General features: G+C 44.1%; 1 protein-coding gene across 3 annotated transcripts in view; it reads left to right on the plus strand.

Moving 5' to 3' along the window:
* LOC148021623 (uncharacterized) overlaps positions 1-14,841 on the plus strand; it is a 43,473-nt gene extending 28,632 nt beyond the window's left edge. Inside the window, exons 8-13 of one of the 3 annotated variants that reach the window (XM_087697086.1) lie at positions 11,813-11,929; positions 12,098-12,457; positions 12,605-12,769; positions 12,967-13,052; positions 13,199-13,313; positions 13,921-14,841. In XM_087697086.1, coding sequence (XP_087553212.1) covers positions 11,813-11,929; positions 12,098-12,457; positions 12,605-12,769; positions 12,967-13,052; positions 13,199-13,313; positions 13,921-14,112 — 1,035 coding nt within the window. In that variant the 3' untranslated portion in view covers positions 14,113-14,841. Of the gene's footprint in view, positions 1-11,812; positions 11,930-12,097; positions 12,458-12,604; positions 12,770-12,966; positions 13,053-13,198; positions 13,314-13,807 lie in introns of all 3 variants that reach the window. The other 2 variants (XM_087697087.1, XM_087697088.1) reach the window with 2 other exon arrangements.
* The last annotated feature ends 332 nt before the right edge of the window (positions 14,842-15,173 follow it).

Below are 15,173 nucleotides of genomic sequence, written 5' to 3' on the forward strand. Positions count from 1 at the left end.
CCCTTTCCCCTTTGGTGGATGTGCCTTCATCTTCTACAAGCTCTTCTACCGCCACTTCGGGATCTTCGCGGGATATACAGCCTTCTTCAAATGCGGAGGATTTACCTTCACTCGGTGAGGGGGAGTCCCTCTCCGATTTGGGTGCTTTACAGGTTCCGGAGACCCCCCAGTCTCCCTCACAGAAGGAGTCTCTCAGGATTCCTTTATGGTATCGCCGGCTCATGCAGGATTCAGGTGTTACTCACTTTCCTGCTTCTTCTTCAGGTCCACGTCGATCAGTACGTTTACAGGCCCAGCGGGACAGTTCACTATGTGTGAACTATGCTCTTATGTCACAGATTCTTCAGGATTTTGAGCCTTCCACTGTGGAGGAGGCTCTTGCACAGGATATTTGGAGACAGGCTATGCAGGCCAAGTTCGACTCCATCGAGCGAAACCATACGTGGGAGCTTGTACCGCGTCCCGCGAAACGGAAGGTGATTGGTGTGAAATGGGTCTTTAAGACCAAATATCTTGCAGATGGCTCCTTGGACAAGCATAAAGCTAGGCTTGTTGCCAAGGGTTTTGCCCAGTGTGCAGGGTTGGATTACTTTGAGACTTTTGCTCCTACAGCTAGGATGTCCACCATCCGAGTGCTTTTGGCTCTTGCTGCTCATCACCGTTGGCCTGTCTATCAGATGGACGTCAAGTCTGCTTTTCTGAATGGCGTTCTTGAGGAGGAGATTTATGTTTCACAGCCTCCTGGTTTTCTTGTGCAGGGGAAGGAGGATCATATCTACAGGCTGCGGAAGGCTCTTTATGGCCTAAAGCAGGCTCCTCGTGCTTGGTACCAGCGGATTGACCGCTTCTTTCTACAGAGTGGCTTTGTGCGCTCCGCTTATGATCCCAACCTCTACTTACGGGTTGTGGATTCTCTTTCGGTGTTCCTCATCTTGTATGTGGATGATCTTATCATTACAGGGAGCGACACTCAGCAGGTGGAGCATACACGGTCCATTCTACAACAGGAGTTTGACATGACGGATCTAGGGATCCTTCACTTCTTTCTAGGTCTGGAGATCTATCAGATGGCACAGGGCATTTTTATCTCGCAGCACAGGTATATCTCCGAGCTTCTTTCGGAGTTTGATATGGCTGATTGTCGGCCTATCTTATGCCCTATGGACCCTAAGTCCAAGCTTTTGATAGCTGGAGTTCCTCTTACCGATCCCACCCGTTATAGGTGCCTTGTCGGCTCTCTTATCTGGCTGCTTCACACTCGGCCGGATATCTCCTTTGTGGTGGCTTTATTGTCTTCCTTTATGCAGACTCCTACCCAGGATCACTGGCAGGCGGCCTTGCAGGTTCTTCGCTATTTGCAGGGGACTCGATCCTTTGGGATCATGTATGGAGATGGGATTACCCTTTCTGGATGGAGTGACTCTGATTGGGCAGGTGATGTGGATTCGCGACGATTCACTACAGGTTATGCTTTCACCCTTGGATCTGGTGCTGTCTCTTGGAGCAGCAAGAAGCAGCCTACTGTGGCACTTTCTTCTACAGAGGCTGGGTATCGGGCCCTATGTTCGACCGCTATGGAGGCCGTTTGGCTCCGTCGCTTACTCGCGGAGATTGGCTTTTCCCAGACCGGACCTACGGAGCTGCGCGTGGATAACCAGAGTGCTCTTGCTCTGGCCAAGAACCCGGTGTTTCATGCTCGTACGAAGCACATTGAGGTTTAGTATCACTATGTTCGAGAGCGGATCGTGGATTCGGAGCTGGTGGTGGTCTATTGTCCTACGGCGGCCAATGCAGCTGATCTCTTTACGAAGCCATTGCCTCAGGCTTCTTTGCTTCATCACATGCGGTTCTTGGGTCTTCAGACTCTCCCAGGAGTTGAGAGGGGGTGTTAGCCTGCTCTTATTCAGTCTCAGTCTGTCATCTCCTGGTTGTGAGCTCCTGTCAGAGTCTGACAGGAGACAGAGGAGCTCTGTCAGTGTGTTTTTAGGCTGCTTTAGTCAGCATTCAGCCTTGGGCATTTTACAGCCCAATCTGGGCTGTTTCTGGGCTGACTGCCCATTATTTTGGGCAGTCGGACCAGTTCTGGTCAGTCGGACCAGATCTGGCCATAGTCGGCCAGATCTGGCCAGGTCGGCCAGTTTAGCTGGTCGGCCAGTTTGCTGGCTGGGGGCTATTTATAGCAGCCCCCCCAGTCAGTCCAGTATTCATGCTCTGCAGGTACAGCACTGCTCCCTCCGTCTCCGTCTCCAGCATTGGTGCTGCCTCTGCTTCCAGTCTGTCCTGGTTCCCTCACTGACGCTCCGGGCTGTGTGCAGGGACTGTTCTGTCCATTCCAGTGTATTCAGCATTCATCTCGGTCAGTGCAGACTTTCTTCCTTCATTCTCTGCTTCCTCTCTCCTCTCCTCTGTGTTCGTGTTCTTCTTTTGCTGCGCACTCTCACATATACTACAATCATCTCCATCTCTACCTCTTTCATTTTTTCCATACACTTCTCCATCTTCATTCACTCCTATGCCAAGTATGCATATCAATATTTCTTAATCTTTTGAATCTACTTTCTTTTTTCCGTAAAATATTGGTGATGCTTAGGATGAAGAAACTCTTCGTCCAAGTATTGGTTCAGAATCCCTAAAGAGGTTAGATTTTTCCATTTGAACTCAAGAAAAGGTAAGTAAAACTTACAAGATTCTTTGGTCAGTACTACTTCATCTTTTCCTTCAACTTTTACATCTCATGGTCAAATTGATTTTGGTGCATCATCTTTTTCTTCATTTGCATTTAATGGATGAAAGGAATCTAACTTATTTTCCACTACTACACAAATGACAAATCTAGTTAATCTCCCATCCATCCCACCCACTAGTTTCGTTGTATCTTCCTTTCAATCTCCATTAAGTGTACCTTTCATGCCTCCACACATCACACCAGGGGGTCCTTTACCCTTAGGCACGCCCTTTAGGACCTGGTCTTTTCCTCAATTGGATGGTGTCTCCATGATGGAGCTTCATCCTCCCATCCACACACTTTTAGGTTTTTTACAGCTAGGAAATGCCACCCAACCACCACGGAGTGTGGATCAATTGGTACAATAGTTTGCCTCCATGGCATTACCTAATGGGCCTTTTGATCATTATGTTGTGCCCCAACCGACCGTTGGACAGGGCTTACGTGTTCCAATGCCTCCACCTGCATCAACACTTTATGAAAACATTCATGCTTTAGTATCTTCGTATCAATTGGCACCCATTGGACATTTTCAGCCTATTTCTGCTTACCTACTTCCTACTTAGCATCCACCACCACCTCCCTCTTATCCATCTTATTCCACTTATCTGACATCTCATGGTTCTTCCTCCTCATTAGCCAAACATGCCTTCAATGATAAGACTTGTTTTAACAAGGCAAACTTCACTACTTGGTCAAACCTGATGAGACATGTCCTTGACACACAAGACCTATGGAATCTTATGTAAGGGCTGGAACCCCAACTTGATCCCATACTTGTTCCATATGAGGTTGTCCACTCATGGAAAATTAGGAATCTCCACTATTGTCGAGTTGATACAAGACTTGAATTTCATTTAGAGCTTGAGCATTTTGACTTTGGATCTAAGCATTGAGGACACTTGACTAACCGCTATGCGGCTCGGGACAGGACCTGCCATCACATCGATTTGGATCTTGAGCTCCAAAACTTTAAAATCATTGACCAGGATGACTTGAAAGTCAAGCTAGCTGAGTATTGGCGCCTTCTTGCTAAGTTCTCTACCATGGGGGATCCCAAGTCCTGGATGATCAAGTCACATTGTTTCTTAACAAGTTGTTGCAAAAATACTTCCGTTTTGTGTAACAAGTGATCTCACAACCCACTGTGCCTACATTCTATGAATTTGAGTGTCAGCTATTGTGTTACACATGAATGTATAGTATGACCTTTACAGAGGAGGCTTTTGTTGCTGCTTCTCAAAAGGAATAGCAAGGGAAGGGTAAACATAATCAAAACTCCAATAAAAAACAAAACCAAAATTAGAATCAAAATCAAGCTAGTGAGACCCTAAGAAACTCCCAATCATATTTAAAACCTAGGTGGTGAAATGTATCGAGGAAAAATCGATATTGTCAACATTGTCAGAAAGCTGGCCACTTTGATGATTAGTGTCGATCAAAGGCAAGAGGCACAATACCAAAAGCTCACACTATAACCCCTGCCCCTCAGTCGAGCAAACCCCCAGCAGGGGAGATAGGATGGTGGCAATCCTCAACAAGGGCAGTGGTGAGGCTAGACCCACGCTGTCATCGGGGTTAGCCATCATAGTCTCGACAATGTTCCCAACACTTACCAAAAGCTCACACTATAACCCCTGCCCCTCAGTCGAGCAAACCCCCAGCAGGGGAGATAGGATGGTGGCAATCCTCAGCAAGGGCAGTGGTGAGGCTAGACCCACGCTGTCATCGGGGTTAGCCATCATAGTCTCGACAACGTTCCCAACACCAAAGGGCTTATTGGACTGGTTCGTAGAGACCCATATCGTCTCCGTAGAGATATTTAAGGATGTGAGTCTCGTTCACATCTTCAAGTTGCCTCTTGACAAGGTGATTGCAAAGGCCCACTCATCATAGTTGAGTACTTCAGCTACTCCTTGGATTGTGGATAGTGGAGCTACTCATCATCATGACACCTATCGAGGACATTTTCATTTCTCGAGCCCTTGTAGCGATAAGGCGAGTTTGAGTTGGGAACAACTCCTTGATCAAGATTCAAGCTCATAGTTGCGTCAGTTTTGTCATTGACCATGGCCTGGATCACACTACGTTTGATGGTGTATACTATGTCTCCCACCTTGGGATGAACTTGTTAACCATTTAGTAGCTTTGCCAATTGGGTCAAGCAATCTTTTTAACAATGACCACAGTTGAGGTCCTTGACTCTCAGATTGGTTTAGTGATTGCTTGCGATGAGACATAGCCTAGTGGCATGTACCACACGATATAGTTTCTTTCCAAGCCAATAGCCAAGGGCCTTGAGTTCCACCACTTCTAGGCTTTAGCCACTGCACGAGAGCCTATGAGCATGGAGTGTTTTTGGCATTTTTGCTTAGAACATCTCAGATACGATTCTCTTTATAAGTTGTCGCATCAACATATGGGTGATGACATCGACATATCCATTGTCGCCTTGAACAATGCATTGTACTTATTTTTTATTGTGAATGATCATTCTAGATATATGTGGGTGTACTTTCCCAAGCATAAGTCAGATGCCTTCATATACTTTTCTGCTTGGATACTGCTAGTGCGTAACATTGTCGCCTTGAACAATGCATTGTACTTATTTTTTATTGTGAATGATCATTCTAGATATATGTGGGTGTACTTTCCCAAGCATAAGTCAGATGCCTTCATATACTTTTCTGCTTGGATACTGCTAATGCGTAACTAGACTGGTCGTCGTATAGGATGCATAAGGAGTGACAATCGGGGCAAGTTCACCTCTCACAAGTTTTCTGAGTTTCTACAACAGCATAATATCTCATGGCAGCTTACCTCTACAAACTCCCCTTCACAAAATGCAATCAATACTTTGGTGTACATCCTTAATTGGTGTTGGATTGTAGTTGTCCCTTACAAGACTTTGTATGAGGCAGTTTTTGGCTCTCGGCCTGTAGTTTTCCACTTTAGAGTCTTTGGGAGTTGTCCCTCCCTACACACTCACCCTTGATGATAAGATAGGCAAGCTCACTCCTCAAGCTAATCTCCTAATTTTTGTAGGATAGTTCTCTGAAGCGAAAGCCTATCATCTATTTGATCCTCGGACAAACAAGGTGATTATTAGTAGAGGTGAAGTGTTTGATGAGAGAGACATTGTGCAATTTTCTACACCAAAAATGGAGCCCTTTCCTCATATTATTTCCTTGGAGATAGTGCCTTTTTAGCCAGGTCTACTACCCACTCACGACCCACCCATAGATTCTTTAGCTCCCAAGTCCCCCTCCACGAGACCCATTACTAGGTGTGTCCAAAGATTGAAGGATAGAGATGTGATTTGATAATGTGATCCTTGCCAGTTGCCCAATTTGGACACACCTAGTAATGGTGAAATCAAGGCTGCTTACAATGCTGAATACAATGGATTGGGCCCTTGCACGAGGCCAATAGAGGGTAGGACAATGAGGATATTGGACAAAGGATGAGAGAGGAGATTTGACTAATGAGGAAGAGTTAGTGGGGGTTGGAGAGAGAAGACTGCGATAAGTATTAAAGTAACCGCAACCAACAGTAGAGAAATATGAAAAGATGGTATATGATGAGAAAACAGATGGAGAAGATCCCCTTATGTAGGGAAAAATGCCTTGAGCTAGCCAACCTGGCAATATGCAGGTTAAACCTGAGAGATGGATGGCAAACTTAGGCAAGAGGATCTGGATCAGTCCATAGGATGCTCTTGACAAAGGATTAGATTTGTGGCTCATTGTGATAGGACTGGTACTTAGACCTAGACCCTCAGACTTGTATGAAAGATCGATGGAGACAAGAGACATTGGGCATATAGGAGGAGGCTGCTACAAAGGCTTTAGTGGGATCTTGGGGAGTGGATATAGAGAGATCCACTTGCAAAGATGCCTCAGGATGTCCCCTTCTTTGGCTATACCACTAGGTTGGGGAGGATATAGATAAGCAGGACTAGAATAGTGCCAACTGCAGGTGAGCACTAGACTATCTAGGGTATATCATAGCCTTTCCTAGTAGACTTATGGAGGAGATTGGAGGACAGCTTTAGACCAAGAAAGATTTCACTCTTACTTTGGTTACTAGCACACACGTTAGCAGTTGGTACATGGCTTGGCTGTGGTAGAGAATCTATTCCTTGCGCTAGATGTGGGGAGCATGAGGAGACTCATAGGCATTGCTTATGGGATTTCCCACGGGCTCAAGAGGTCTAGAGGAGAGCCCTTAGGATGGTGTTTCATGCACTGCAGATTCTATGATTGCTACGTGGGGAACAATTGCCTGGGTCACCGACATAGGCCTAGCTTGTGGGTACGAGGATGTATAAGGGTGTCAGGCTTATCTCATCTCGGGGCAGCTTGTAAGCAGGACTTTCATGACAGATTTCTCACAAACAGTATGGACTCGAGGACATTGTCACAGATGGGAGTTCATAAAATGCATTATTTCTTAGTAGATATGGATAGCCAAATGTAGCCAAGCTATTGATTTATTGGACATATCTACTGCAGAGACTCTTTCCAAGATCTGGATAGAGACTAAGCATACTCTTCATGGGAGATGGGAGAGAATACAGGGCAGCTCGGAGACTATGAGGAAGAGGAGAGATGCTTTTCTCAAGACATGGGATTTCGGCACCTTTTTCCTCTTCTGGACCCACATGTGTTGGCATTATAGATCTCCCCACTGGCTATTCACTCAAGCTTTGTAATAGACTTCCCCTTGTTATATAATCCTTGATATGGAAGTCCCTTACAGGGCTGCTTTGTAATTGGGTTTTTGCCTTGGTACGCTTTGCTCTGAGGTGTTCACTGGCTATTCACTCAAGCTTTGTGATAGACTTTCCCTTGTTATATAATCCTTGATATGGAAGTCCCTTACAGGGCTGCTTTGTAATTGGTTTTTTGCCTTGGGACGCTTTGCTCTGAGGTGTTTTAATAGAATTTTTACTTTTCTCCGAAAAAAATGCAGGTTGAACCTGCTATGAACAGCCGACTGCCAAGGAAAAAGTGTCAATCTGTCTAAATGCAGCCAAAAAGCATGGAAAGTGTTGCCTTACCCTGAGTGGTGGGAAATGTGTTGCCTTGTTGTGAGTGACCAGAAATACAAGGAAAAGTGACAACCATCAATTCATGTGATCCATGTTAGGAAGTGACATGTGGCATGCTGGCCGACAGAACTGCAAGTTTGGGCAGCCAATGGGTAGATTTGAAGGGCTGCAACAGGATGCCCACAGAGTTTGCATGCCTCCATTTAATGAGCCTAGGGTGGAACACAAGATTGAAGAGCATAGAGATGACACATAAAACACATGAAGCACAAAGAATAAATGCGAGCAACAGAACTGAATCCACTAGTGTGCAACCAAAGCAAGTATAAAAGCCATCACAATAGTGAGGAGGAATCAAAAACACAACAGCCTCTCTTCATATCCAATAGCAAGGATCTCATGCCCAAGGACATCTACAATGGAACGTAGAAGTACGGGGGGAGGATATATGTAGGCACAACCCAAGTGTGAACACCACAACCTGAGAGGAATGCAAGTGGCCCAAACGAGTTCCACCTAGTGCTCCTAAGGTAGACACACATGAGGCAGAATCATGACCTCCAACACCCTCTCTCAGCTCATACGTGGAACACTGAAGACGAACGAAGTGCACCATGGACACTCCATCTAAGGCCTTTGCTAGATACACCTTGAAGAAGCACAATGAGTCTAAAGCCCCACCGACGAAGATGTACAAACCGTCACATAGCAAAGTCACAGGAGCTATGGACAAACTCATCATGATATAAATGTGGAAACCCTCTCAAGCATGAGCATGCCTAACATTTCCCCCATATACACAAGTACAAGAAGCATGAAATACAAGCATACATAAACTGGAGACAACAGATCATCCAAGTTTTCTCTCACGAGCCCTCTCTACAATAGAGGCCAAAGGAACCACCGGATATAGATAGTGAACTCAAGAAGATATATCAAGTTCGCACTCCTAGAAGACACACTATAAGGAGAGTCAATAAGGAAGAGGCCCTCTCTCACTATGTCAAGGGCATTAACACACCCTCTCTGCACCTCCACACATGCCCTCTCTGGTCGAAAGCATGTAGAGGTAAGATCACAAAGGCTAGAAGATCTTACATAGCTCTCCAAAGGTCATGTAGTTGGCTGATAGGGAGCCCAAAAAGATGCCAAATGGGAGCACTACCATGCTTACTGTCATCACCCTCTCTCATGCCCCTCTTTGAATGAGAGCATGAGAAGGAGAGGAAGGCATCATGCCTCTCGATAAGCAATCCATATCAGCGATCAAATGGCTGAGGGAAACAAAGCATGAAGAAGCCCATGAGCACCCACAACACACATGGGACCATGCCTCCAAACAAGCAATCCTCCTCAGGCATTGAATGGCTCAGAGAAAAAAGGATGAAGAACCCTGTGATCATCCAAGACACACATGGGACCACACAAACCATCACCACAGCAACTTGGTGATGCTTATCTGGTCAACAGCAAGAAATGTCCACCATGGTTGATGTAGCATAGAATCCTCCATGTGCCAATGAGAGGAGATGGCTGGAACAATTCCTGAAAACCCACACTGGAAAATGGTGAAGCAATCCAAACAACCTCCTGTAGAACCAAGTTAAGCAACATAGCACTTAATCGAGTCCCCATGAGAGTGGTCAGATGCAGACTGCAGAATGAAGAATCCAATGATAATGTAACCATAAGAATGAGTAATAGTGATATGGAAAGAAGCATAAATGGAGCATCTCAAGAGGAGATCTTGCGCCCCGATGGAGAAAAGGCTACACAAAAGGGAAAACTAAAACACCACAGCACTTAAATGCACATGATAAAAGTGTTGAATGAGTCAATGCAACCCAAAAGCATGCATGCATGTGAACCAGGTCTAAAAAGCACGTGAAAAGCCACAGCAATAAATGTAGGTAAACTGGGTGTAACAAAGGGTTAAGAGATTAACAAGGAAATCAAAACTTTGGTGAGCACATGCAACATAGTGACAACAATCAAAATGCAAGTAATGACAACAAGCAATGCAAATGCACTTGTCTGCAACTATAGCAGTGCCGAAACAAATGCCACAAATGCAGGCACAAGCTACCTGTAACAGTCACACCATGCCACACATGTCATTGAGCATACCCAACCGGCACCATGTGAAGTTGACACCGAAAGCATTGCAACAGCCACAAACCAACAAGTCATGGCCACTGTCATGCAAGCAGCCAACCAGCAAAACCCAACTTGGCGTAGTTCAAAGGAAAAAACTCTGAAAAGTCTGATACCATGTCAGAATGACAAATGTGGAAGTGGAACACAAGATCGAAGAGCACAGAGATGAAACACAAAACACATGAAAGCGTGAAGAACAAATGAGCGCAATGGAACTAAATCTACTAGTGTGCAACCAAAGCAAGTACAATGATCATTACCATAGGGAGGAGTAATTATGACTAGAGCAGCCTCGTTCCACATCCAAGAGCAAGGATCTCATGGCCAAAGACATCCACAATGGAACAAAGAAGTATAAGTGATCCCACAAAGAGGGCATGTGCGCCCGTGTATGTGTGAGAGCACAACCCAAGTGTGAATGCCACATGGGAGGAAGCGAGTGGCCCAAAAGAGTGGCCACTCTGTTCTCCCAAGGTGGACACACAAGAGGTGCAGTCATACATCTAATAGAGCACTGCTAATGCAAGAAAAAGGACTGATGGACACAAACAGTGCAAAAGCTCCAAAGCTCCGAACCTCTTCGTCAGACATGACTGACAGATGGACATGGAGAGACATGGAATGACACGACTGCTAACACTACCAAAAGGGCGGGCATTTTGGGGGGGTTACATAATGCAACGGGGTACCAACCATATCAAAGTGGTCCTACATCATCCAGGATTGGGGAAGGCCTGATTATATGGTGGACTGATGATGTGGCTGGTGGGTGGAGTCGGAATATAAGGCATGCAGGCAACTGACTACCCTGTGGCAGCTGACTACCCTTGGTCACAGTGGGGGAACTGATTGAGTTGTGCTAACAGAATTTGACATCCTACTGTCGACTTCCTTGACACGCATTCACACCTACTACTGTCAGAAGGTGTTGAGATTGTGATTTGTTGCTAGAGGCTTTGGAGATTCATAGCTCTGAATTGCTGGAGGCTAAGCGGTGATCTACCCTGGATCTATTCCATGGATGCAATTATTTATGCTTTCGGATTTTCTCATCTTTGTTGAGTTGTGTGTTTTTTGAGACTAGTGTCTTACACAACTCCGTCTTTCCACTCCAACAACAACACCTTCCATATGACTACCTCAGCTTGTGATTTGTGAACTAGTCGGTGAGCTGGCCATTGGGTTTTACCTATCCCTTGGGCATGCTGGGTGGTGACACTGGTTGGAATGTGACCTAATCACCTAACAGTATTTAGAATTGGGAAAAGGAACCTCTACAGCAGTTTATCCTTTTTATTATCTTGCTCTCTAATCCTTTGGTATCGTGACATGTATGTAAAGAGGGCCTTTGTAAGCATTCCTGTATAAGAGCTTCCAAATGGGACAGGAGTGCAGCGCATTCCTGATCTCTTTTTCAGAGCATACTTCGATTTCTACCATAAAGAAGCGTCTAAAGAAGAAAAGTCCCAAAGTTGCAACAGAAATGGGTACCTCAGTGCAGCTCTTTGTCCTGGTCCAGAAGCACCTCTGGTCTGCTCAATCAGAAAGGGGTCATAATATCATTGTGTCCCATGTGTACTGAGGATAAGGTTTTTTGTTCTCTTTTTATCTCTTTCTTGCCAGAATGAAGGATAGTGAAAGGAGGACATTGAGTAAATAGTTGGAGTGATGGTTGATTTACTCCTATACAACCCCAAGGTAACAGTAAAGTAAACTGCATGTATTGTACACGATTAGTAAAGATTGTTGTTTAATATTGAATCTTTTAGGTTGACATGCCCATAATGAGCCTGGGTCTGAAATATTGCTCATTAAAAATGGGAGTTTTTTCCCCTCAAAATAGAGAATACCTCCTTTGTCCTTGTTTGTGATTACAGATGCTCTTACCAGAGGCAAAAATTGCAAGTTTGGAAGGGCTTGGTCCAAAACTAATGGAAGAATGGAATAGGGATGTAAAAGAAGCCATTGAAAATCATGAACAGCAGCTAGCAAAGGTGATGATTAGAATAGATGAATTTATCTGAAATTTCAAGCTTGGGTGATGAATGGTCAGGTCATAGAGAAAATCACTTTTCTAGGAATCTGCATGTTGTGCTTCACTGGCACACATTGTGTACCCTCTTTATGATGGATATCAGCAGTAATATAACTATGAAATGCAGGTTCAAAAGGACTTCAGCTTGCTTGGAAGAGGCATACTTATCTTATCAGGCCATCATGAAGAGAAGCTAAAGAATGCTCAAACCATAAATTCTCCAGAAAAAATTGTCAAATTACTTGAAGGTCTGGAAGATGGTGTGCCAAAATCATTGCCAGGTTCATCTGATGGTCAGAAACACCCAATGACTGTGCCTGAGAAAGCACTGCCATTTTCTCAAAGTCATGTGTTGAAATCAGTGAGTGATGTTGCAGTGAGAGATACATCTCCTGAAGTTTCCTTGTTATCAACTGCTTCACAGTCTCAAGTCTTACAAACAAGAGTGGATCAAATGGATGATGATGCAATTGTCCAAGCTATTGATGTATGTCTTATTTTTTTGAATTGAACTTCTTCTTTTTCTAAATAGTTTTAATGAACAAGCAGCTACTTGTTTTCGTTGCACTACTGCACTCAGTGGTAGCGACTTAGTGCAACACTCTTCTCATTTGTAGTCTGTACATATTTCTAGGATGCACTGAAATTGAACAAATTTGAGCCTAAAGAAAGCAGCAAAACCATCTCAAGGATATCACAAGATCTTGTGAAGATTATGTCCATGATTAATGATCTTGATGCTGCCTTGCCATCTTTGAAGGATGGACTTTCCTTGAAAGCTGACAAGCGTGACTTGCAGGTCTAACTGTGGTCATTGGTATCTTTTGCATTTTTCATTTCCAAAGAATTAACACAACCAGTTAAACTTTGTCATACTGATAAGCTCAGCTCTGGGCTATATATTAGCCAGAGCTTGTAGCAACTGTACTTCTATTCTGCTGTTTCTCCAATGTCAAAACATATGATGGTCCTTATCTGTCTGTAATATGTACACAGAGACTGGCCCGCTATGTGAAAGAGCATGTTGACAAACCTGAAAATGTTCTTTTCACTGGAAAGCCTTTGTTCGGCTACAAATGCGTGTAAGTTCTTTGGCAAACACCCTCGAGGATAGTGTTTGCAAAAAATAATCTTCTTATGTGAATGAAATTTTGACAAGCAGTGAGTTTGAAAGACCAACAGGAAGAGTATAAACCTGATTAACTTCTTCTTGTATATCACTTTACAGGTCTTGTGATCATCCAGTGGACAAGTTAAGACCTGTAACTGGAGAACACGTTCCAACTAACCGTATGCCTCCACAAATTCTGCCCATGCTTTCCGCAGAACGAATTTATTCACTGGTGAGTCACTAAATCGCTGGTTCTTATTTGAAGAGCATAAAGTACCTTGAATCTTCTAGTTATTATTCGCTCTTCGTAGAAAGGGTGCATAACTACCCCTTGCTGCCAATGCTTATTACTAGGTTAGCAGAGTCATAAATAGTGGGTCACTTGGCTTTGGCCTATTACATTATTGGTGACTGATCTCACTTACCTATTCTTAGGAGGTGTCTTTTAATATGATTTTTCTTCTAGTACATGCCATGTAGTAATGGATAAAAAGTAGAAAGGCTTGATGGGAATAACAAAAGTAGTCTAAGTCGATAATGTCCCCAAAGTTGTGAAAGTATTTCCTGTAACATAACATTGCACCACGTCCCTGCCTCGCTGTTAAGGTTAAAAATTGATGCATCATTTAACAGTTCTATCTGTGATCTCCAAAAATTCACTTAGCTTGTGCTTTTGAACGGATTCTACTTCAGACAGAATTCTGATATACTTGCGGTTGAATGAAGGTTTTGGCATTCCAACCTCTACACTGTAATGCATCGCATTGACAGGATATTCGCATGTTTTCAAAATGACTTCTTTCAAAACCTCTCTCTTGTGTGAGTTGTGGTTTATTCAGGATAGGAGGCCTTCAACGGGAAGTGCCATTCCTCCACAGCCGAGTGTGCAGCCAAACAAGTCTTGGAATGGTGCTCTCCCATGTGCTGGTTCTGGAATCACAGACATGGCAAGCAACGGAAGTGTTCGGAGGTCGCACAGGATACCATCCCTGAGGAAAGCTAGTAGTCCTAGAAAGGCTGCAGTGCAGTAATCCACGAAGATGTCAGAGGAGGCCGGAGCTCGTCAATGTTGATAATGAGATTTGAACTGCCAAACTGCCATTTGTCATCAAAATGAAGGCAGGCTTACCTGCAGCAGTTTCGCGGGTGGAACACACGGCCACCATGCAATGTATAATAGCATGAGCAACACAGTTCGAGGGCATGTTCTGTGCTTTACATGGACGGATCGTGCGCCAACCGTGTCCTGATGTATCAAAAGGTCACTGATCCATATATCTTTCGCAGACAGTCTAGGTGGCTGGGACACAGGCGGGACGTGTGTGAGCTCGGGAGTCATTGTATTTCCTTGCTTAAATTATGGGCGGATCAGATGCATTAGCTCTCTTAACGGCTCTCTCTCTCTCTCTCTCTCTCTCTCTCTCTCGTATGAGCCTGGAGATGGTGTGATGGTTTACCTAGGCTTTGAACGTTGTGACTCGGGTGGTGACACCGCAAATCGTTTTTCAGAAATTATATCTCTATTTTTCTTGAGTAAAGAGCTAGACTTTAGAGTAAATTTCCTTTTGGCATTAAAAGGATTCCAGCAACATGCTCATGCGCAAATACTTTATTTTAACCTTTCTAAATCAGTGACGAAATATTTCGTTTTGAAAAATGTCACAAAGAGCAAATTGTAATGTAGTGAGATCATCCCTCCAAAATGTGAACATGAGCGAATTATAATGCACATGGCAGTGAGATCATCCCCAACATATGTGTATGTAAATTTTGCAAACTGAATATCCTGGGCTTATAGGAAAATGCGGGTGATGATGTTGAAGAGAAGGGCTTTGTCTCCTATTGTCTTTGTGTTGAAGTTACAATGAGGGATAGGGGAGGTATTGTTTTATTGGGTAGCATGACTTTAAACCTTCACTGATATCAATGATGGATGTGCGTAAATAAATGTAAAAGTTAGCAAATTGTAATGCGCATGATAGTGAGATGATCCCCAACATGTGTACAAATTTTGTATTAAATATCCTTATCTTATAGGATAAATTAAGTTATGATGTTGTTGAAGGGAGCTTCGTCTATTATTGTTTCTATG

The sequence above is a fragment of the Lygodium microphyllum genome, chromosome 17 (assembly GCF_053477565.2).
Source record: "Lygodium microphyllum isolate KBCC chromosome 17, Lygodium_microphyllum_v1.1.10, whole genome shotgun sequence".
In the NCBI taxonomy this organism is placed as follows: Eukaryota; Viridiplantae; Streptophyta; class Polypodiopsida; order Schizaeales; family Lygodiaceae; genus Lygodium; species Lygodium microphyllum.